The 23148-nt window shown below is 34.8% G+C and overlaps 2 protein-coding genes across 4 annotated transcripts in view; one reads left to right on the top strand and one right to left on the bottom strand.

Annotated features, from left to right (window-relative positions):
* CENPP (centromere protein P) overlaps positions 1 to 23148 on the top strand; it is a 138501-nt gene that overhangs the window by 7879 nt on the left and 107474 nt on the right. For all 3 annotated transcript variants that reach the window (XM_068694076.1, XM_068694073.1, XM_068694074.1), the window contains one exon: positions 6383 to 6479. In XM_068694076.1, coding sequence (XP_068550177.1) covers positions 6383 to 6479 — 97 coding nt within the window. The remainder of the gene's footprint in view (positions 1 to 6382; positions 6480 to 23148) is intronic.
* On the bottom strand, positions 9151 to 21295 carry OGN (osteoglycin). Its single transcript, XM_068694077.1, has 7 exons — positions 21115 to 21295; positions 20220 to 20472; positions 16043 to 16127; positions 13902 to 14060; positions 13149 to 13351; positions 12508 to 12603; positions 9151 to 11925 (listed from the first exon to the last, which is right to left on the bottom strand). The coding sequence occupies exons 2-7, from the start codon at positions 20385 to 20387 to the stop codon at positions 11755 to 11757; spliced, it is 882 nt and encodes a 293-aa protein (XP_068550178.1). The 5' UTR covers positions 20388 to 20472; positions 21115 to 21295; the 3' UTR covers positions 9151 to 11754.

Below are 23148 nucleotides of genomic sequence, written 5' to 3'. Positions count from 1 at the left end.
TCTGAGCTGAACACAGTACTGCAGGTGGGGTCTCACAAGGGCAGAGCAGAGGGGGAGAATCACCGCCTTCAACTTGCTGATCACACTTCCTTTGCAGTCCAGGGTATGGTTGGCTTTCTGGACTGCAAGCACTCATTGCTGGGTCACATCAAACTTTTCATCTACCAGTCCTTCTCTGTGTGACTGCTCTCCATCCATTTGTCAGCCAGTCTTTACTGGTGTTTGGAATTGCCCTGACCCAGGTACAGGGACTTTCACTTGATCTTGTTGAACTTTGTGAGGTTGGCAAAGGCCCACCTCTCGAGCCTGTGAGGGTCCCTATGAATGGCAGCCCTTCCCTGTCTCTGAAGAGACAGCTGCACCACTCAGCTTGGTGTCAGCTGCAAACTTGATGTGTTCTTTAAGTGGCTACTTCTGTTTTATGTTATTTTTCAGACATGAGAAGGGAAAGGGAAGGCAAATGGATAGGGGAGAAAAAATGTTTCTTATCTTAGGCTTCATTAGTCTGTACTGACAGCTGAGTTTTTGTTAAGAAGCTCTGGAATTTCCATGCAGGTCTACTAAAGCTAGTGTTATGACTAAGAATATTAGTTGACTGCTCTCAAGTAGCAGGATTTAGAAGAGGAAATTACTCTGTTTTTTATGCATATTTTTTGACAGTAGAATTGTCTTGGGACTTGACAGTTACACTGAAAATTAATGTGTTGAAACAGTGGCAGACTTTATTTCATCCTAGCTTGAGCACTCGTGTTTTGTCCTTCTCTCTTCACTACCCTGGTCTTTTTCCATGTCATGCTGGTATTCATAATTAAACATATGTTTTCATGAGTGCTATAAGATGAATTAAGACTTGACCATCAGTAAAGAAAGCTAAAGAGAAAGCAGAACTGCTTTGATTTGTATGTACTGTTATTCTCATGCCAGTGTGTAAATTCATGAAGCCATAGGTCAAATAAGACTGATGTAGTAGTCATTTGCTTGAAAAAAGTAATTCATAATAATGTATAAATGTAACATATAGTAACTGTATTTATTACTGATCTAAGGCAGAAAATATATGGCCAGAGTGTGGTTGATGTTGGCAATGTCTGTTTTGACGGCAATGCACCATTAGACTGACTTATTCTGATTATGCGATCTCCCTTTATTGTTTTTTCAATCTCTTCTTTAGCTAGTTCTGATTTCTTAACCTAATTCCCAATCCCCTCTTTTTCATGTCCAGTTTCAGGCTTTTCTGAACTAGTCTTTTGTTCTTCACTCTCCTGGTTGCTCTTAGAATCTGGATTCCCACACTTTCCCTCCCTCTTCTTCCATTTCTTGACCAGCTGAATCTGGTATTGTTCTTTTTCAGTCTCCCCACCACTTTTTTCCTTCTTTTACTGTCTTTAAATCTTCAGTAGTCTTTTTTTGTTGTTTTTTTTTTGGTTACATTTTTCATAATGTATCATTGAAAAGGGTCTTTAATAGCACTGGAGTTAAAAACTTGGCGGTCAATTGTAATTCCGAAGCTCATGCTGCTTTTTAAATGCTTTGGAAGAAAACAGGAATACTAAAGCACTTGAGCAACATGTTTTTAGAACAAGCAAAATACAACAGTTTAATTTCAAACAGCTACTGCTGGAATATGTAATACTTATTTTTAAAAGTTGTGCCATTTCTTAAATATACTGTGACAGTTTTTGAATTTTGCTCCAGTTATCACCTGTGTTAAGCTTTTATTAGTGCTGAGGACCACAACATCTATGAAAAATGCTGTTCCCAGTTTTTTTTCCTATTCTTTTTGACTGAACTAGCTCAACAAGTAATGGAAGATCAGCTAATGCATAGATTACTTAAATAGGAGGAGTTTATACAGACAATTTAAAAGCTACTGTTTTATTAATTAGAATTTATCAGTCAGAGTGAAGGATTTGTGAAATGTCTGCATTACATTAAACACTGCATGGGCTAGGTCTCTTGGAAGGGAGGTGAAGCATGAATTCTTCCCACAGCTGTAAGAGTCATTCCTTGGTTTCATATCCTAATGCAAGAAGTCTTGTATGCTGCTCTGAGTTAAAATAGGTTTCCTGTCTTAAAATAACTTATGGAGCTTTGAATAGTGTCATAATATTTAAGCTTCTTGTATACTTTTGTGTTTTGTTGATGTTATTTAGTAAAAGGGAAATGGTGTTCAGTTGAAGGGCATGTGATTTTAACCTGATTCATAGCTAAATCTCAGCCTGAAAATGCTATTTGCTGTTTTTGGATAACTTCTCTGTTACATGGATGTTGGCTTTGGACATCAGTGTTTTCTGCTTCTAGTGGATTATTATTTTTTAAATCTGGTGACATTTTGTATTGCTTAATTCTTTCCAAAAAGAGACTTTAACATGCACTCTCATAATACCTTGTTATATATTAGCTTGAAAGTGTTCTTGGTATTATAGAATCTGTGGTAGGTGGCTTCAGCATTAGGAATTAAGGCTAATTTAGGAATTTACTTGTTCTAGACACAGGTTTGTTTATTTGTTTATGAGTAGTTTAAAAGCTATCATACAGAAACGGTGCCCATATGCAGACTCTTGGCTCCCTTAACAATGTAAAAAAAGCGTTTATGTTACTCGTATCTGTTCATGCCAGCACAGATTCCCCTCTCCTCCCCGCAAGTACCAACTCCAGATTTCTATTGTACAGATACATGGCTGCTTAAATTTACCCAAGAGGAGTATATACTTAGGAATAACTGGTTCTATACATACATCATGTCCCACATTTAAAAAAAAATAAAAATAAACTGCCTATTTTGAAACAGTGCATAACTAATTTACTACTTAGTTCTCCTTCATCTCAGATATATGGTCTGTTTGATCCAAGAATCTTTTGTGCATGATCATTTTCTCGTACCATTCAACATTGTGATTGTGTGACAAAGGTGGGCGTGTTATATTATGTTTTTCATTCTTAAATTGGAGATTAACAAAATCATTTATCAGAAGACAATAAATGGAGAGGGCCTTGTTGCCTAATGACTTTCAAACTCAGGAGCTGAGAAGCAGAAGTCCTTGCTTCTTTCAAAATTGTAATTTCTTCTTGTTACCTTAACCATTTTGTTTGCCTCTTTAAATATTTAATGCTTCTGTGTATGTCCTATGTATGTATGTAGTTGTGCTTTGTTTTGCATCAATTTGTTTGCTAGTGACAGCTTTAATATTTGCTGTAGTCCGTCCCTCTCAGGAACATACCTATATGTTTTGTAGGCTGTTTTTCACATTTGAAACTGTTTGAACTTGTTAGCCCAAACCATCTTTCTTTGCTAGAAGACCTAGCCTTGAAAATGTTCATCTATTTTGCTGAAAGATGAATCTGAGAGGAAAAAGAAAATAAAAACAAAGAACATCATGTTAAAATAATGTCACAAGGTTTGTGACCTCCTTTAAAGTACATAGAAATGGATATTCCATCAGAATTGTCTTTTTAAAAACACATTGAGTATGTAGCTGGTTACAACCTTCTATTTCACCTCTTTCCATGTACACGGTCTTAAAAGGCATATTGCTTTATGTGTAGCATCATTTTCACTAGAAAGTGAGATGTGGGCAGTCATTGCTAAGTCTAGATTTTTACTATACTGTGTACAGATTTTTATATGTATAATTATGAGTTGTGGTTTTTAAAAAAAGACAACCCTGTCCAGAACACATAGCTAGTTGGCTATTGTAAATCAGTATGTGTCTACTTCCTTCCAGGGACTCAATTTTGCCTGTACTGCCAGCATTTTTTTGTCTTGGCCTGGTTTTGCTGGCAGTTGTGACTACTTTAGTAACTTCCTTTTAATGATGTTGTTCTTTCCAGGCTAGGATAAAACTTGTTTGGCTTTTCTTTTACGTTTTCAATGTCTGAATGAACATCACATTTTTTCCAGTGTGTTTGTGTAGCACGTTGCTGTTCCTGTATATTAAGTAAAGTTGGATCTGAGGTGAAGCTCTCCCCTGAATTGCTGAAATGATTCAGCTTGCAACCATTTTGCTAAGGGCTTCAGGTTTCTGCTTTCAGCTATTCCGAAAATCAAAAAGAATAGCTTACCTCAAACAAGAAAAGTATTAGAAGACAATCTTATGCATAAGCTATCTGTTACCTGCATTTAGTTCTCTGTAACTTTCTGAAATACTCTCAAGTGTCTGTCAGGTATTTCTGAATTTTTCCCATGCAAGATTTGTAAAATCCTATACTGGTAACTGAAATAAACCTTTATTTTCAAGGCAGCACTTGACAAGTATAACTTGACAATGACTAATATTCTATTTTGTCTACCATGGCTTCACATGAATGATGATGGGAAACTTTTCATCCTTGCAATTACAGAATCTTCTTGCTTCAGGTGTTCAGACACTCGGCTTTTGTTAGCTTTTGGGGAATATTGCATTCTTGCCAGGATTCTTTAGTCAAAACTGCACGTTCTTTGAGTGTTCCCTCCTCCTTCCCACCACCCTGACCATGCAGGATGGATGGTTGGTGATTCAGCAATTTCTGTCTTCCTATATTCCTTCCTTTTCCTTCTTTTTCCTTACATTACTAGAAATTTGAAGAGTAATGTTTTTTATGCCGAGACAAACACCTCCACCTCACCTTCTCCCCAGACCAGCTCTTCACCTATTTTCACTAGTTTGTCTTTAGTACAATTATTCCCTGTAAAGTAGATGCATTATTATATTTTCTCTTTTGATTAAAGCACGTGTACAGCTTTTCAGCTCTAATGGTCACCTTCACTTTGTTAACAATAAAGAGGGTAAAAAGGTCTGTTCAGGTTCCTTATAAGCAGAAACTCTCTACTTGTGTGATGGCACCTACCATAAGTGTTCAGATCTTAATCCAGTTCATTCTAATTCCAATTGTTCTGAGGCAAGCCTTTGCGCGTTACTGATTTATTTTCACCGTCCTTCTGGGCTGTTACAGAAGGAATGTGTAATGGTGTCCTACCAAAAACATTTTGCTTATATGCATCTCAGTTGCCATACAAACTAACACAGTTTTGCTGGAGGATGTAGCAGTAAAGGTGTAACAAAGGAAATAACTTCAGTGCTAGTCATTGAAGTAGAAAAGCTTCTTCTGTTTGGTAGTTATGGTCAGCAGAAATGGAAAATACTGTTACTAAGCATGGAATCATTGTACTTGAACATTTGTACTTGATGCTGTTGAAATTACTCTGAAAATGACAAAGCCAAAGCAATAGGGTCTTTTCTTTAATTCTCATATGCTTTGTCTCCTGTATTGAAAATTCCTCAGACTTGCCAGAAAGTAAAATGACTACTGCTGATCTCCCTCTTTCCAGAGGCTTTATGGGTGAAAAACTAATTATTTGCAATGGCATGCTGCCATTGAAATTTTACCTTGCCAAAGCAACATTTGTTAGTCTTGTATTATAGACTGTAAGCACTGCTGAATCCATTCTGGCTATTTGAACATCTAGCAAAGGTGTCTTTGCACTGCTCTTTGTAGATCATCAGCTTCCAAGAGAATTTAGTGCAAGCATGGGATCATTTGGGTGAATAAAGCCATGTTGTATCCATGTATATCCATGCTCATTAGATGAACTGTTAAACCACGCGAGAGTCCAAAACTGCAGAAATACCGAGGGGAGTTCTGCCAGAATCAGCTTGCTTCATCCAGATTAATTAGTCTCTGCTTAGAAAGTGCCTGGCACCAATATCTCTGCAGTCCATTTCTCAGTCATGGATTTATCTGCATCAATTTTCTTCATCCTGCCCTACTGCACTGATTATTGAAAATCGCTATTTTCCTTAATGGGAGATGACTCAAGATTTAACTGTATATCAACACTTATTTCTAAATCAAATTTGCCATGCATCATCTAATGAGCAGACTTTCTTGCTTTCCATATTTCAAGGTTAATTTTGAAAAGCTGAATATCATGCAGGCAGAGGCCAATAATAAATATCATGTAAAAGTGTAGTTGATTAGAACAAATATCACAACGCCATTCAGTACCTAATAATGTAATTTGGTTAATCTTACCATTTTTTCAGGTTATTGTTTATCTATACGATACCTTGGAATTTATTCAGAAAATAGAGTATTAGATGAACAAGCATAAAGTTAAACTAAGATTTTTATAGGAGGACTACTTTACTGAGTTATCATATATTACATACATGACTAATTTTGTACCTTCTGAGGATTTTAAAGCACGTAGTTTTTTTTTTTCAATTAATTACATATATTTCCCGTCTTTTTTTTTTTTTTTTTTTTTTTGGTGAATTCTGACTTCAAAAATCAAACAATACTAGGCACAAATTCTTAAAGGTAAAATTGCAAATTTTAGGCTATAGAATTGATACTTCTGACTAGTACTGTTTAGGATAAATAATATATTTTTCTTTTACAGCACTGAAAAACACGGAAATCTTCTGCTGTTTTTTAGAAGCCTTTCGTCTTATGCTGAGTGGTATGAACATCGTAGATGTACATTCTTACATTTCAAGGTACTGTTTATTGAACTTTTCTATATAAATTCTCCATTTGGTTCTTAAGTGGTTCATCAAGATGGAGCAATGAAGAAGAAATTAGCTCTTCAGCAGAGACTGTGAATCTTACTTTTGTGTGTTCAGCAGAGAATATTAGGTGAGGATGTTTGTGTTGTATTCAAGGGGCAGTGCCCATGCTTGGTATTTTTGTTGTTTTTTTTACCATGCTAATGCTCCTGTCCTCATATGTAGAAGAAAATAAGAATATCAGTGTCTTCTTTCTGGAGGAGTAAAATGGTTGTTTATTGCCATTGCATTTCATTTTGGGTGTGAAAAAAAAAGGGGAGGGGGGTAAGAAACCAGAAGAAAATAACATTTGTGGTCTTTGGCATTTAAGCATTCTGAAAGACTGGATCTGTCTCTTTTGAAAGTGTGACGACATGTGTTTGGGTGACAGCACTTCCAGTTCTGCAATATTTCACTTGAAGAGCAAATAAACTGCTCCTCCCTTTTAAGTGGAAAATACTATCTCAATTTAGTTTTAAATTAATGTTACTTGGCTTATAAGCTTTGTACTGGTTTTAAGGTAAGTAACTTTTTCAAAGTGAAAATACAGCAGTCTTGCAAGCACAGAACATCTTCTGTGATTGAGTGGTTAGTGTTACAGGTCAATGTTTAGCTACTTACTTGTTTTTATTTATTCTTTTAGCTCAGTTTTATTTAGCTCAAGCATTTACTGTCCTTCAACTCAGCACCCTCATTGCTTTTTAGCTGTATTATGAAGTGTGGCCTGCTTTGATTCCTATATTTTGAATCTTCTAGGTTCTTCAGAGTACTGTGCTGGATTAATGTTTTTCATTCTCTTTAATCTGTTTGGTCAGTTCTGATGATGTTTTAAAAAAGAATCCTATCCTCAGCTGAGTGTAAACTGATGTTGTCTAATCCTGCTGGTTGTTGTAAAGACTAATCATTCAATAGTGAAATAGAGACTGACAAGGTAGAGAGAGCACAGAGGGCTTCATGGTTTTATGGTGTGCTTTTTTATTTGTTTGTTTTCTTGTTTTTTTTGCCAGCTTCACTAATTCTTAGATCAGCCTCATGACAGTAGCCACTGTGGTTTCTGGGACAATGTAAATATTCCTCATTTTAAAACTCAGTACAAACATTTAAAAAATAGGAGATAGTATTTTAAATTGTCACGTGTGTCTTAAGAAAGCAGTTCTAAAAATGGTTTGGTCAGTCTCTGAATGTAAAGGATAGTGGTATTTCATATAGAATGTATCTATGTCTTAAGTGAATGTATCTCCATACATATATTGTATACTACTGGTTTACATCAATGTTACAAATACTGTTCCTAAAGTTACTTTTTTAATTGACAAGGATAGTGATGAGAAAAGCAGACAAACTTGGGAGAATATGATTGAATATGGTCCTATGAAGATATTCTTAGGCTGCCTTAATTATGTCAGCATTAGTAATAATTTCATTTAGTAGAAGTAGAAGGCTTTCTGAGATGAGAGAATTAACAAAGGCATGGTGGATCAAATCTGACAGTTCCAAGTGTTCAAAGCTGGATGCTAAGGGTACTATATGCATTTGTAACAATATCCTGTGTTTAATTCAGTGAAAGTGGCTAGGAGTGGCTTTTAACATCTGCATAAAATAAATGAATAGTCTTACCCTGTAAATATTTGCACTTCAATAACAATATTAAACTTTGGATTTTTTTTCTTACTACCAGCTTGATAGACTTCAAGTATACATCCAGCTAACTGGAAACAGTACTGGAGAGAAGACTTTTTTTTTTTTTTGGGGGGGGGGGGTTATATTTATTATTAATCAGTTATTGAAAAGAAAATTACCCAGGCTATTAGGTAGAAATAGGTGGTGCTTCTAATAGTTTGGTCACAGCATAGTGTATTAAAAGCAGGAAAGGTGGATTTCTTCCCCCCTTTCGATTAGCTCTGGTACTTGAGAAGGAAGCAATAAAGTAGAAGTGAATGGATAATTCAGTAGTAATAGAGATGTGAGATGAATGACTATTGCAATTTGCAAATGAAGTTGATCATCAAAAATAGCAGTTTTGTAGTGCGTTTTTGCAGTTAAAGAGAATAATTGTGGGACAAATAACTTGGATTAAGCAAAAAAGCTGCTTGTCATATATATTTGACAATAAGTAGGCTATTCTAGAGAGCAGGGGCAGCTTTAAGTAGGTTTGGATATAACGATGTTCAGTTATAAACAAATTGTGCTCTACATTATATATTCCCTGCCTTTGAGCCTAAGCAGTTGTGAATTTTTACTGAAACAGGTTAGTCTGCACTATGCATGCTTCACACACACCAAAAAAAAGAGTTCAGTATACTTTTACTACCTTCTGCTGCTACTCCTGTCTTCTACTGCAGAAAAAAATCTACAAGGTAGTGCTTTAAATAAATTTTGAAGAGGTAATTGAAGTGTCCCAGAAGTCCTAGCTTAGTGTATTTTGTTTCCCACTCTCCCCCCCATGATAGTCATATAATATTACTTGTATGGCAGGTCTTGCTGCATTGCCACAATAAATATGTTTAGAAAATGGATTTACAGCTACAAATAATTTTCTGATCTAGGCACACCCGTAGTCTGCTATGAGACTGCATAACTCAAGTATGCAGGCATTGTTGGAAGAACAGATTATTCAAGCTGATAAACAAGAAAAAAATTCAAGTTTTATTGGAAATACAGACTAGAAATAAGTAATGGGGAAAAAACAGTGTACATTCAGCTTGATATTAATACAGGTCACAAAAAAAGAAGGCAAAAGATCTTGCATAGTATAGCCCTTCTAACTTAAAACTCTTGATGTTTTCTCGTGCTGTGAATGGGGAAAAGTAAATTAAAATATATCAGATAATTTATTGTCTGTGTGGGGCTTTCAGAAGATACCAGTTGTCTACTTGTGGTGTGCTCACGAAATATTAAGAGCGTTAAATTAGAATTCTTGTTGATGTCTAGTACCTTTTCAAAAATATATACAACAACCTAATGTAAAATTAATGATGTGGTAGTAGTAAGATCTTAGCATTTGTGTGTGCATGTATTACATAAATGTGCATACACGTGTTTTTGCATGTGAATGCACATGCTTGTTTTCACAGGGAAATAATAGGAATAATTTTGACATGTATTGACTCCATTAATATTACAAAGAGCTTTATTTAGTAGTAATGACTTGTAATGAGAATAAGATCAGAGGCACTACTTAGGCTTCTAACTTGTGTTTACTTCATCTTATCAGATGGGGATGAGAGAATTGCTGGCTTTTTTTTTTTTTTTCCTGGTCTAAATTTGGATTGAAAATGAAATGTATTTTGATATGCTTTGGGGCTGTTTATCTTTTTGCTGAACACCTGAAAATATCAAAATTTTATGATTTAGATGGGAAAAATGAAAATCAAATGTTTTTCTTGCTGTAGGACTTCTTGTTCTCAGATGCAATAAGATAATGGAATTTGTTGTTAAAATAATCTAAACTGGAAAATTGGGGATTGCTATGCCTTTTTTGAGTAATGGGTTCAGGGCAAAAATATACTTGTCTTGCTTTTCATATTTGTATACTCTTTCCAGAATGATGAACCCACAGTTGATGCTTGACATAGTCACTTAACCTGAAAAAGTGACTTACAGTCTCTTAGATCTCAACACTCTTAGTGACAGAGCATCAGTATGTTCAAAATTAAGTTTGAATTTATTAATAATTCCCCAGAGCACAAGCGCTAACAAATCAAGGCTTAGCTAAATAAGATAGACATAATTAATACAAAAAACCTTAAAAAATCAGTATTCTAGGTGGTATTAATACATCATGCATTTGGTGCTTAACTAGTTCTACGAATTAGATATCTACACTAGCTTCAAAATTAGTATGAAGTTGATCCGGTAATAATACTAGCACTTGTTTGGCATTTGTTTATTTGAAGAGTTTAAGCCCGTGGTAGGTATTTGAGGGGAGAAACCAAGTTAGAAGAAATGTATTTTTGTGTAGTTAGAAACCCTGTGTTCTGAAAGACATTATGTCCAGTTTTAGCGAATGGATTGAGGTCTGTACAAGTAGTTTTCTCTTTTCAGTAGATTGTTTTAAAGTACTTGAGTGAAATGATGCTAGTTTCATTTGCTCAAGGTTAGCACTATTTTTAGATTAGTGATAGAATCAGCTTTTCTTTTTGAAGATTTAATGTGATTTTTGTCTAATGAGTGAATGTGTTTCTGTACAAAGGTATTTCTGTTTCTTTGTACTGACTGCTAGTTCAAATCTTGCTTGTTTACAGGTAAAAAGCATTAATTCAGCTTTGCTGTTAATTATATTGTCACATTTCCTGTCAAGAAAAAGCGGTGAACAAGGCTCAGTTTATATCATGCCTTAATAACAAAGGTACTCTGTCATACCATGCTGTATGCTGAGCATTGTATTTAAATGGGAAGATAAAGTTGACTCATATGACCACAGCTGAACAAGATGTGTGTGTGTATATATATTATATTTCCATCAAAAATGTGTAAAAATATTTATATGTAGTATATACAATTGAATGCGTATATACGTATACATTCAATTGTAATATATATCTATAACTGTATTTAGATTATTTTTGAAAGAAAAATACTAAAGGAACATTTGACACATTTGAATGTTCCACTTGCTTTGTTGCTAGGTACACTAAGCCTGGATAAGAATTTTTCTCATTTTCCACTAATCAAGTTTTCAAGGAAGCTTTAATAAAGTTAAACATTGCTAAGTTCTGTGCCTAAACATAACTTTCTTTCATATGCAACTTCATTCCATGCACTTTTGAAGGTCAGCTGAAAAAGTTTCATTTCAGATCAAAGCGAGTATGATTGGAATTAAAATTTATTTTTCCTCTGTAGTTTGCTTGAAGAATGTTTGTGTTTATCTGAAAGCAAAATATGGTAATTGTCCTGGAAATTGATAAAGAATGTGAAAAAGCAGTTTCATGATTTTCCCTACATGTAAAGAATAAGTAGTGAATTAAAAGTTGAAACCACATGCATGTGTGCACACGTTTTTGTGCTTTCATCAACAAAATCTGAAAGCATGGGTGGCATTGTAACTCCTAAATTAAGTGGATGTTTTGAAATAGTTATTTTAGAGGAGAACTCAATTTCAACACAGGAAAAAGTTCAGGGTATGCAGGGAAAACTGCATTAGCAAAAGAGAGGATATAAACAGGAATAAGAATGATCTTCTGTTACCATGCTTGAATTTTGGCATGTATAATTATGTAAGTAGTGACTAGTAGTATGTCCCTACAGGCAATGTTCTCAAGCAGGAAAAAGCATTAACGTGCTTTGCCAGGAGGATCGGATTGCCTTCCATCCGTATCTCATCCATACGCGTGCGGATGTAACGTGTGTTGTTCGACTTGCAGAATGTGTCGTCAGTGATTGTGGTAATGTTGTTGTACTGCAAAACAAAACAAATTTTCATTGTTAAGTAAATACACATGCACACACGCATATACAGACGTAAGTTAGAGAATTGCCAACCTGTAATATTATTAGTATCCCCACTCATTTTATTGTCACTGGGATTGTGTTAAAGATAGGTAGGAATCAAGTCTCTTCAAACCAATCAATGAACTGATAAACAATTTGAGGTTTGGAATGTATGGTTGACAAAAGATTATTGCTTTTTTTCTTTTTTTCTTTTTTTTTACCATTTCTTATTAGCTTTTGTACACCAAGTATAAGAAATTTTTGCATGATAGTTAGCTAAGAGCTTCTGACAGTAAGGGTACTTAAATTTTGCTTTATTCTAGAGAATTATTTCAAGTCTTAACTACTTTCTCCTCCTGTGGATTAATGAGGATGTGCATGTTGAACACTGGTTGTGGCCAAACAAATGAGAGCTAAATTGTTTTATGTGGAGGAGCACTAGACAACTGTAGCACAACTGCAGTTTAAACTGTTTTAGAAGGAAATGGGGATTGGTTTGTGCAGCTAGGTCTTTTTATAATATAAAGTTAAGGAAATAGTTCAGAAATACCTGAAGGTGAAGAATACGCAGACTCTCTGGTAAGTTCAGGGGAACAGACTCCAGTGCATTATGTCCCAAGTAGAGGTAGGCCAAATTTGTCAGCTTCTATTGGAAAGAAAGAGAGAATCATTGCTGATATTGCTTACTCTTGTGTCTGTTGTAAGCCATGTATATTTTTCTGATTGCAGAGAAAGCCTATAAAGTGATCTAACAGGAAATATTTTGCTGTGAATGTTGAATCCTATTGTACCAAGAAGGTCATAGGCCTTCTATGTGCTGGAAATTTCAGTGTTGGCATACTGGTTATAAAAACTGGACACCACTATAAATATATATCCTTGTTTAATAGCATTTATGTCATCCACAGACTTGTATTTGAGCCATTAGTTTTGAATCCACTATTCCTTCATGTGTGAGAGAGAAAGGAAGTAGGTAGGATTATATCTTAAAGACAAGAATTTTTAGATGAACTACTACATGAGTGCGCCACTGTGCATAGGAGAATTATTCCAGAGTGTCTTAAAAACAAAAACCCTGAAAAGCTGCTTTCTCCTAGTTTGTTTCTTTGATCACAAAAACATAAGAAAATCCCAGTGACGGTATACTCCTTTTATTTACCTTGGTTGCCTAGTTTGTCATCTTTTACTTACTTTGAAAGCATTTGCTTTGATTCCTCTGCTCTTGATTCTGTTTTGGTTTGCATTAAATGTTGTTAGTTTGGGAGGTAGAACAGGAAGTTTTACAAGCCGATTTTCAGCAAGAGAAAGTTCTTCCAATAACAGAAGCTTTGCAAAGGCTCCGTCTTCAATTTCTTCTATCCTATTTCCACTAAAATCAATTCTTCTCAAAGTAGCTATACACAAAAGAAATAGAAATCTAAGTATTAAATTTATGGTTGCGTAGCATACTAAACATGCGTGGTTTTGTTAGATGTTACAATGACAACGGCTGCACTATCCTGTTAGTATTTATATTTGTAGATCACAAAATGTGAATTAAATCCACGCTTGGCTTTCCTCATTATTGAGACTATATATAGATACACACGTATGTGATCCTTCCTGTTTGCATAGAGAAAACATGATTGTAGATCCTGGTAGAATTTGCAGTGTCATAGAGTGAAGTAGGTGGGAGAGATCTCTGGAGCACTGGAAAGAAATGTACACGGTCAGTTAAGACTGGCCAGGGGACGATCAAATTTGACTTTTAGCACCCTGTTGCTTGATTAAAATAGATATGTGGGCCAAAGCGGGTTATCCATATTGTCTTCACAGTTCCTCTTCTAGCACAAGCACTGAATTAAGTAATACACATTGCATAACCTAGCAAAATATAAAGTATATCTTATTTTGGCATAATATTAAAGGACAACAACAAACGCATTATTGTTACAAATTACTTACTAATGTCAGCAAAATCTGAGACTGCTATCCTTTTTATTTTATTAAATCGTGCGTATAGGTACGCTGTTTCCTTTGGCAGTGGGGGTACAGCTTCAATATCTATTTCCTCGCAGTACACTGATCCACTTAAACACACACAGAGCAGACAAGTAGGTAAATCTGAAAGCAAATTATTTTGAGTAGACAGTTAAAAGTTATTCAACTAATATTTAACTAATATTCAAAACAATTTTTTTCTGGTATCTTTACTTCTGGTAACGTTTTTTTTCCTGGTATCTTTACTTCTGGTATCTTCTATAGAGATTTCCCCTCTATTAAATTTTTAGTTGTTCTACCAGCAGCAAGTTCCACAGAGATTTAATACCATGTTTTTTTTTTTGTCTGTTTTTGTATTCTTTCTGCGTAATTTCCCTGTGTTATATTCTCTGTTCTTAACTGAGCTTGTCTTGGAATGCTATTAATCCATATTATTTCATTTTTTAAGTGTAGGGCATTGTGAATTTGATGACTGCAATGCTTTGGCCATGTTAAATGTAATCTTTAGAACCATTGCTTTCAAAGAAAGTCATGCAGAAGAAATATCTGGAAGTGCCCACGTTTGATATTACAATTGCACTGGAGCGTTTCTGGTGGGGTCATGTATACTCTGTGTTACTCCTAGCTACTATTTTGTCTAATCCTCTTTATAAAAACTCTAGTGGTGGTGATTATATAATTGCTTTAGGCAATCTGTTATTGAGTTTTTGTATAGCTATAATTTTAAATAATGAGAGAAACTCTATCTCCTTTAATACAGTTTAAGTCTACTATGGCTTGTCCTATCTGTCATAAATGTTAATAAACTATTATTCATTTCTTATTTGTGCTAATTCTTTATGACAGGAATATTCGGATACATATAACAAATACAGCTTTGAATCCAGTTTTGTTACCATTGTTACCTATATACTGCAAAATTTTGGTTGGCTTCCAATTTGGTCTGTAGCAAAGAGTAGTTTTGTGCTGCTAGGTAGTCTGTTAAAACTGCATAGCACAAAAGGATCTTCCCCAATCTGAAGAGTTACTGAAATAGCAAATACTGAGCCAAACCAGTGTATGTACTAGAGCACTTTTTTTTTCTCCTTCTCACAAAGGAACTGCAGAAAATGGGATTGACATTTGGAGCTTTAACTTGAGTTCCACCCAGTTTGCTTTTTTTTTTTTTTTTTTATTTGGTTTGTCATCTTCTGTTTGGGGGGGGAGAGTGTGGAAAAAAAATGGTATCACTACCTAAAATGCAGCAGTTTCTATGTTTGTCTGACTAGAAGCTCGGGGGTTTTCCCAGATTTGTTCCTGTTTTGATGCAGTCTTGTTGACAGATGCTATTTGGCAATAGCTAATCCCTATGATTAAAACTTCAGTGCAGACTGACACTGCAGTGGTCTTGCTGAATCATCTGTGATATCACAGATAGACCCAAAATGTTTCTCTCTTTTCTGTGCTGTGTTTGTCAGAAAACAGCTTTTTCTTTTTACATGTAAAAATCATCATGGCTCATTAGGAGACAATACACCTCAGAGCTAGTAGGAAGAATGTTCCTGACGTATTTTAACTGTTTTTGTCCTAGGAATCATATTATGCCCAAATTCATTTACATTTCAATTCAATTTCAATTTTTTCTGGATGTTTTACATGTTAACAGAATCAAAAAATCAACAATGTATAAAATGTTGACTTCCACAGTCATCAGATGTGCATTGTGAGAACAGAAGTTTCTTCAAGTTAAGCTATTTAACTTAAATATATTTCATTGCAAGCTGGGGAAACTGCGGACTATGTTGAGGTATATATTTTCCTTTTCTTGCTTGTACTGCCTAGCTTATTTAATATGGGTACGTCTCTACAGCAAATACAAACGGGTAAGTCTAGAGAGATTCTTATAGGCTGTGTTGTATATTCAGTGTGTACCTGAAGATACTTCGATTTATTAACCTGTCCTGTCAGAGGCAAAAGTTTTGAAGACTTTCCATAGGAGATATGAAAGATGTTAATAGATAAAAATGTTATTTCTGTATCCCTTGTTGTCCTCTGTATATTCAATTTTTATATTCAAAGCCTTTTGTAGAGTTTGCATGTTACAGTATCCATATCCATTTACTTACTTGTATCCTTTGTTGGTTTTACACTGCGTTCGCTGTCATCCCCTTGCAGTCTTAGGGCAGTGTCAAGAGAAACGTTTGTTGCATCCTTTGTGTGAGAGCAAATGGTATTTTAAAAAACAATAAGCACAGTATTACAAGAGTCTTAAATAGTACATCTTTTCAAATGAGCTTCCTACATCTTCTTGTGACATTTAATTTTTATATTCATCTTACACACTGGATGACTAAGATGATATATTATCCCTTTTGTATGTGAGCTCTGCGGTTTGAAAGGCAAAAAGGGAAGATGTTGCTGCTACTGTTCTTTGGATAAGACCACTAACCATAAGGGGGCATGGGAGGGTAGAAAATATCAACTGTGATGGGGAAGGAATACGTAAGCAATGAGTGTCTACAAAAACCTGCACTTTTGAAGACAGAGTATTTTGCAGAAGGCATAATGCAGAATTTGAAAGGATTCTTATTACTATAATTTAAATTATTTCTGTTCAAAAAAAAAAAAAAAAGAATCCCAATGTTTCCTTGCATTTGAAATTGTCTGAAATACCCCATGGAGATATTTATTAAACTTTTCAGTTGCACGGAAACTTATTTTATAAACATGTTCATTTCAGGTGTTGGCTGAAGTTTTGCAGTACGTGTTCATTAAATCTCTGTTAAACCTGAACTGCTAACAGATAGTCTTTAGTGATGCAGGAAATTATAGGTTTTCATTGAATATGATTGGGATTTTAATTACATGCTATTTCCCTTTACAGCAAGTCATACTATGGCTTGCACATATTAAAGTTTGGAGGGCCTGTTAGGTTGACCGTAGCAGTTGTGTTTAGCTAGCATCATTTGTTGTCTGTTTTGATGGGTCGTATTTGCAGGACAGAGTAAGACAATGTGCTTCTCACTCTACTTGGCTACCAGCAACACATGGGGAGAACTACATCAACAGGTGTGTAGAACATTTTTCTTTAAACATGCTTAATGATCAGGATCTTGGCCTGAGTACAGTAACTGAAGAGAGCTTCTCTGGTTGCTCACAAGAGAAACATTTTTTTTTATTTCCTCATTCAGGCATGTAGCATATTCTTCATCTACTACAGCAATGTGAAAGTAACACTGTTGGTTTACTTCTGGTACCAACTTCGCTTTATTTATTAGTGGGAATTTTTGTATTTAGCAATATAAAACCATTGAGCTTTAGAAACAAGTATCTTGGCCAGCCTCTGTCATTTTGACCCTTTTTTAGCCTGTGAATCATCCATCACTTGGCTTGCCCCTGCGTCTGTCTATCCAGGCTATGACCCTTTTTTTTTTTTTTGTAATGTTTGGGAGAGGTTGGTTTGTTATAGCAGAACATTTCTCCACAGGTTAGAATGCTGATGACAGTTCAGCAGCTTCTGTGTAGGGTAAAAGATCTTCAGTATTTGGTGTAGAGAAGTTGGAGTGTAAGCTGAAAAGTTAGAAGACTCAAACAGCAAATCTTTAAAAATGTTTAGTTTGCACAGTTCTGTCGATTAGGCATGTAAAAACATGATTCTGACAGAAGTATTGATGCCAGTAGAGACTTTGGTATAGATGCAGAACAATTGCACTTTTATTGTAGTGTGCTTGGCTCACAAGGGATGCTTTTAATATGCTTTAATATGCTTATGTGAAAAGTGTTTGCTGACGTAGCATATGTACCAGCTGTAGGTTTCTAATACAGTATCCTACTTGAGGTGTGATCCGAGAACAAGTATGCATGCGAGTTCTTTACAGGATACAGCACACAACTAGTTTCTGAAAGCAGGAAATGTCAACAAAAGAATAAAACTGGTTATTTACACAATACTGTTAAATACACAAACAATATATTCCCAGGCCCCCAAATAAAAGTAGAAATAACCAGTATATTGGCAGTATTTCCTGGTCGGCTATAGAAATTCCTAGCCATGGAATACTGGTGCAAAAGATTGGTTGGATTATAACTGCAGGAATTTTGTTACTGCCATATATAGGGTATACATTGAAGAAACATTGACCTGCTTACATACTTAAATTCCACCTGCCTCTTGCACTTGACTCTGCAAACATGAGTTCCTCATACAAAACCAGGTTACAATTTGATATCTGAACACTTTAAATATCTTTAAAACTTTGGCAAAGTAAATGAATGATTCATCCTGATAACACACAAGGGTGTTCTATAAAGCTGAATGTTTATATTCAATGGAATAATTGAGTCCAGACACATGATGGTGTCTAACTGGATAGTTCTTCCTGTTGTAGAAATCAAGATTGCATGATTTTAAATTTCTAGTATTTTAGAAAAATTCCAGTTCCTTTTTTTTTTTTTTTTTTTTTTTTGATTGAGAACACAGTAAGGAGTTAACTGTGTCATGCTTTTCTGACTGGGCATGTTTGAAGAAACTGTTGGCACGTATTTCAGTTACAGTTAATGCTTTAAATATTCTGGAAGCTACGATTTCTATTGTAAGTGAATAGAAGACTTGCTTGCATATCCAGTGATTTTAAATTGGGAACCTTGGAACTTGTATAGATGTATTTGTTGCACATAAGGAACTAATTTATTATTTTGCAATGAAAACACGTCACTGGAGGACCGACCCGATGGAAATAATGACCGATTGCATTCCTGGAATTACCCTAAGCAGAACTGTTGGCCTTCAGTAGACCTCCAGTGTATATTGCTGCCAGCACAGACGTTGATTGGTTTGTGGCATATCTGCTGGCACTATTTCCTTATGGGTATACAGTATATTCCTCAGTCGTCTTTTTTGCTAAAATAGTAGCGTATTCCTATTAAAATGATTTTAGAAGCAAATGTCATTTGATGCTGTGCCTAGCTTGTTAAAATTGATGTAAAATTTGCTTATTGAGTAGATAGTCACCCATTTGTTGAGTCATTTAAAATGGTCTCTTTATCAGAGGTTTATGAAACATGTTACTCTGTCACTGTTGCTGATGTCAGATTCAGAAATGAATTAGGAATTTTTACTATAAATATTGAGCTGCCATTTTTAGTCTAATATTAGAAAGCTATAATTAAATGGAATTTGAAAAATAGTAAAAGTATATGCAGAAATGATTTCTCTATAGACGTACTGGAATTTATTACTTACAACAATTACCTTCTGTTCTCCCCTTTTATTTGTTTATCATGTTATTGTAACAAGTACAGTTAATATTGATTAAAAACTACCTTGAGGCTATTAATATCCAGATCTGGTAGTTACCACTTTGTTTAGAAATGTCATTTTCCTTTGCAGCTAGTTTTAGGACAATCATTGTTAGCTTTTTTCCTACCCCTCTGATAAAGTGTTGTATCTTGTTCTTGTTCTGTGCATTTCTTAGGTCCTGTCAGAGCCACTCTGAACAGAAGAATGAGGGTTTTCACTGTGCCTTTCTGCTGAGGCTGTTGTACTTCATTTAACTCATCTCTATTTTTGTGTCTTGTGTTTAAATTAACAAGCATGTATGTGGAGCACATAGCTAAACAGTTCAGAATTGACCATTTGGGGGTGCTGATGAGTGCCCTAACACATTTTTATTGCAGCGTTTAAGAGTCTGAAAGTGTTAACACTATATGCAACTACAACAGGACTGGACATTCTGTAGTAGCTTAGGACTGCTAAACTGTCAAGTAGCAAAAATACCAGGGGAAAAAAAGGGCAAAAAAAAGCAAACAAACCAACCACCAAGTAATCGTTTGAATCAAAGGAAAACTGATTTATAATGACAGGTTACATACAATAAAAAGCACTGTTTCAAGTGTGTTTTTTTTTTTTTTTAATAAAAAATAACAACAACCACACAACTAAATAAAATCACCCTCCTTGCTTTTAATTTAAACTTATTTTGTTAATACATTACTCAAACTGTTTAGCTAGTGTGCTAGTACATACTCTTCATGAAACTTGAAAATAGTAGGTACATAACTACAGCAGAGTTTAAAATGCTACATTCTTACTTGCAAAAACAAGTCTTATGAGGGTTTCTCAAATTGTAGCAAGGGTAGTATTTTTGTGGTTTTAATTGGAGTGCATTTCCCTTATATCTGAAACTATTGTATGTTTTGCCATTATTGTAAGACTTCTCCATAAAACTTGCATACATGCATGTTACACCTTATTCATTCATATAATGCTTAGCAATTAAAATATTAAACTGATAAGATAAATACCTTTTTTATATCCTTGGACTGTACTTCATAATCTTGGTGGATCAGGCTTCCCATGGTAACATCTGTATCATAGTCATAAAACTTGAATGGTTCTTGCTGTATAGGTGGTGCTGACTTCACCAAAGGTACAAACACAAACAGAAAAAAAGCAGGCTGCAAAGTCTTCATTTTCTCACAGAACAGTGTATCTGGCTTGCACAGAGCTGATGAAGATCTGCTAGTGTGTTGACTATGGAGAATACTTTCTTTGTGACTGGAAATGAAAATGCAATCCGTCAAAACAATATTTAAAGCCTAGAGAACTAGTTGGCAGGGGTTTCTAACGCATAAGGAACATGGAACAACTTTTAACTCTTGGTATTCTTTAATTAGACTCCAGTATTATAAAAACTGTTCTTAACGTGAAGAGAAACTAGGAAATAACAAACAGCCTTTTCCAACTGGTAAGGGAAAATATTATCTTAATTCCATTTGCTTGTTTCCCAGAGTAGTGCTTTTGGTAACGTCAGGAGGATTTTGTAAAGCAGTTTACAAAACACTTGGCACGTACGAACCTGAATCAATCAAACCAAGAGAGGTTTTTCCCTGCTGTCAAGATATTGATATTTGTTATAAGGCATTTAGGTTTGAAAATCATTCTCTCATTGCTCTTGCCTTTACATGTGAAAGTAAATTGCACAACATAACTTTACACACACACCACAGAGTACACAACTGGGGTTTGTTTGGAGGCTACAAACTTAATTTAAAAGCATTTTAAATACATATGCAATACTCCTTAAAAATAAATATTTGCACAGCATATTTTCCTGCTTGTTGTAATTGAGTGCTTTTCTTAAGCATTAGGTTAGTATACTTTAAGTTAATATTCTTTTAGGAAAAAATGTCCACCTACCGTTTTAGTAGATTCCAAGTTCTGTGATTGTGTCCTAAAACCAGATATTCTTATGTATATGTTAACCCAAAGTAGACTGATAAAAAAGTAAAGTTATGAAATACATATGCTGCAATGAATACTTCTTCCAGGATTGACAGTCTTAAAAGTGCTTTCCATGGGGTAAAAAATGCTTTGCCAGCATTCTGTCCCTAGGGTAAGAGGTAATATCCTGGAGCAGGGGGTTGTACTTTGAATAACATTTGTAAATGTTAAATCTGTCTAGTTCATCCCACTTGCTAAAGTGTTGGTTTTCTGCTATGTGGTGATTTACTTTTTATAATTGTTAAGGCTTTTTCTCCAAATCAAATATTAATTGTGCAAACTAGAGGTCTCTAACAAGGCATGTGTTACCCATTTTCTTTAATGGTTTAGCTAAGAGACAAAGCAGCTGCTTTCTGACTGAGACAGAGGTACAGCCAAAACATATGTATAATGTATTAGTCACATTTTTATGACTGATAAAATGTTTCAGTACAACTTGTATATGTTTAGAGAAGTTTCACCTAGGTAAGAAGTGGAAACTGTTCTGTGTGAAGGGTTCTGGAAACAAAAAAATACTTTTTAGAGTTTGGAGGCAGGGTGGGGGATGTGTTGAGATTTTCAGACGAGTAATCCATATCTACATTCTTAACTAAAAGACTTATTACAGAATTTATTTAGAAATTGTTTCATAATAAATACTTGTTTCAAGTGAAGTTCTGTTTCAGTTCTATAGATAGCTTAGTAAATACCATCCAGGTGTAGAATTTTCCTATGAAGTAGAAGCAGTGGTATTCTAGATTTGTAATGCATTTCTTCCTCCCCCATCCTTTTCCTTATTATGTATTTTTGGCAGTCTGTATAAATGGGAGCCAGATGACCAACTTGTAAGTTTACGAAGTAGCTTTTCTAAGTGTTTAAAAAATGTGTAGCAATAAAACTTATCAGGGGGATATTCAGATTAATATTTTAATGACTTCATTTAAATATATATATATATATATATGTATATATGATAGCGCTATCAGCTAGATAATGTTGGAGATAAACAGTAGACCTATTTGGATAGATTTTCTTGGAAGTTCTGTCTTGTTTAAAACCAGATGTTGTTAGTAAATATGGAAATTGTAGATTGGCAATAGCCATTTGCTGTCTAAACTTTTTTCCAGTTTATAATCACTTGCAATTTTCTGAACTTATTAGGCTTTTATTAAAAAAAAAAAAAAGTTTTAGTTCATATGCAGTTTAAACAATGTTGTAGTTAGGACTTGCAGCTTGCTCTAGAATAATGGTTTGGTTGTAAGCATATAACTAAAAATATAAAGGGAACAATGTCAGTAATAATGGAAATTGGACTCTGAATCATTCTGATTGCTGTTCAGGTAGAACAGTAAGAAAACCAAAAGTTTTGAGGTTTTATGGCTAGGATAATAATATGTTTTCCACTGCATTATGTAGGAACTTAGTTTAAAGGACTGCTACCTACCAGAAAAAGTAGATTCACTGGGGAAAAGGCAGAAAAGTTGCAACATATCAATTCCACCTTATCATCTCCCATGGTCTCATGCATATTTCAGGAGTAATAATAGCACCTCTTCTTTGCAGCTGATCTCTTTCCAACCAGCTGTTTCCCCTCCCCACCCCACTGAATATCCAGCCAGCATCTGGCTCTGGAAATCCTTTTTTTTTTTTTTTTTCCTCCAGTGTTTGCATGTAATCAAAGGGTAAATATTCTAAGGTGAAAATACTGAGTATTGAAACTGACAGCATGACATAACATTGGAACTGTATTTGTTTTATAAGTACAGAAGTTCTGTGAAGCTTTCACAGTATGTATATGTGTATGCATATAATGTATATGGAATAGCCTATTTTTCCCCACATACTATTAAAAATAAGGGATGCTTACTAGATAACCAAAGCATTGAAAATGTGTTAATGCAAGAAAGCTCTTACCTGCTTGGATCTACAAGAGAAGAGGATGTATAATGTTTGAAGACTTCTGCAATAGCT

This window comes from Anas acuta, chromosome 11, assembly GCF_963932015.1.
Source record: "Anas acuta chromosome 11, bAnaAcu1.1, whole genome shotgun sequence".
NCBI classification, from domain to species: domain Eukaryota; kingdom Metazoa; phylum Chordata; class Aves; order Anseriformes; family Anatidae; genus Anas; species Anas acuta.
Note: the sequence above shows the minus strand (reverse complement) of the source record. Positions and strands in the feature narration are given on the sequence as shown.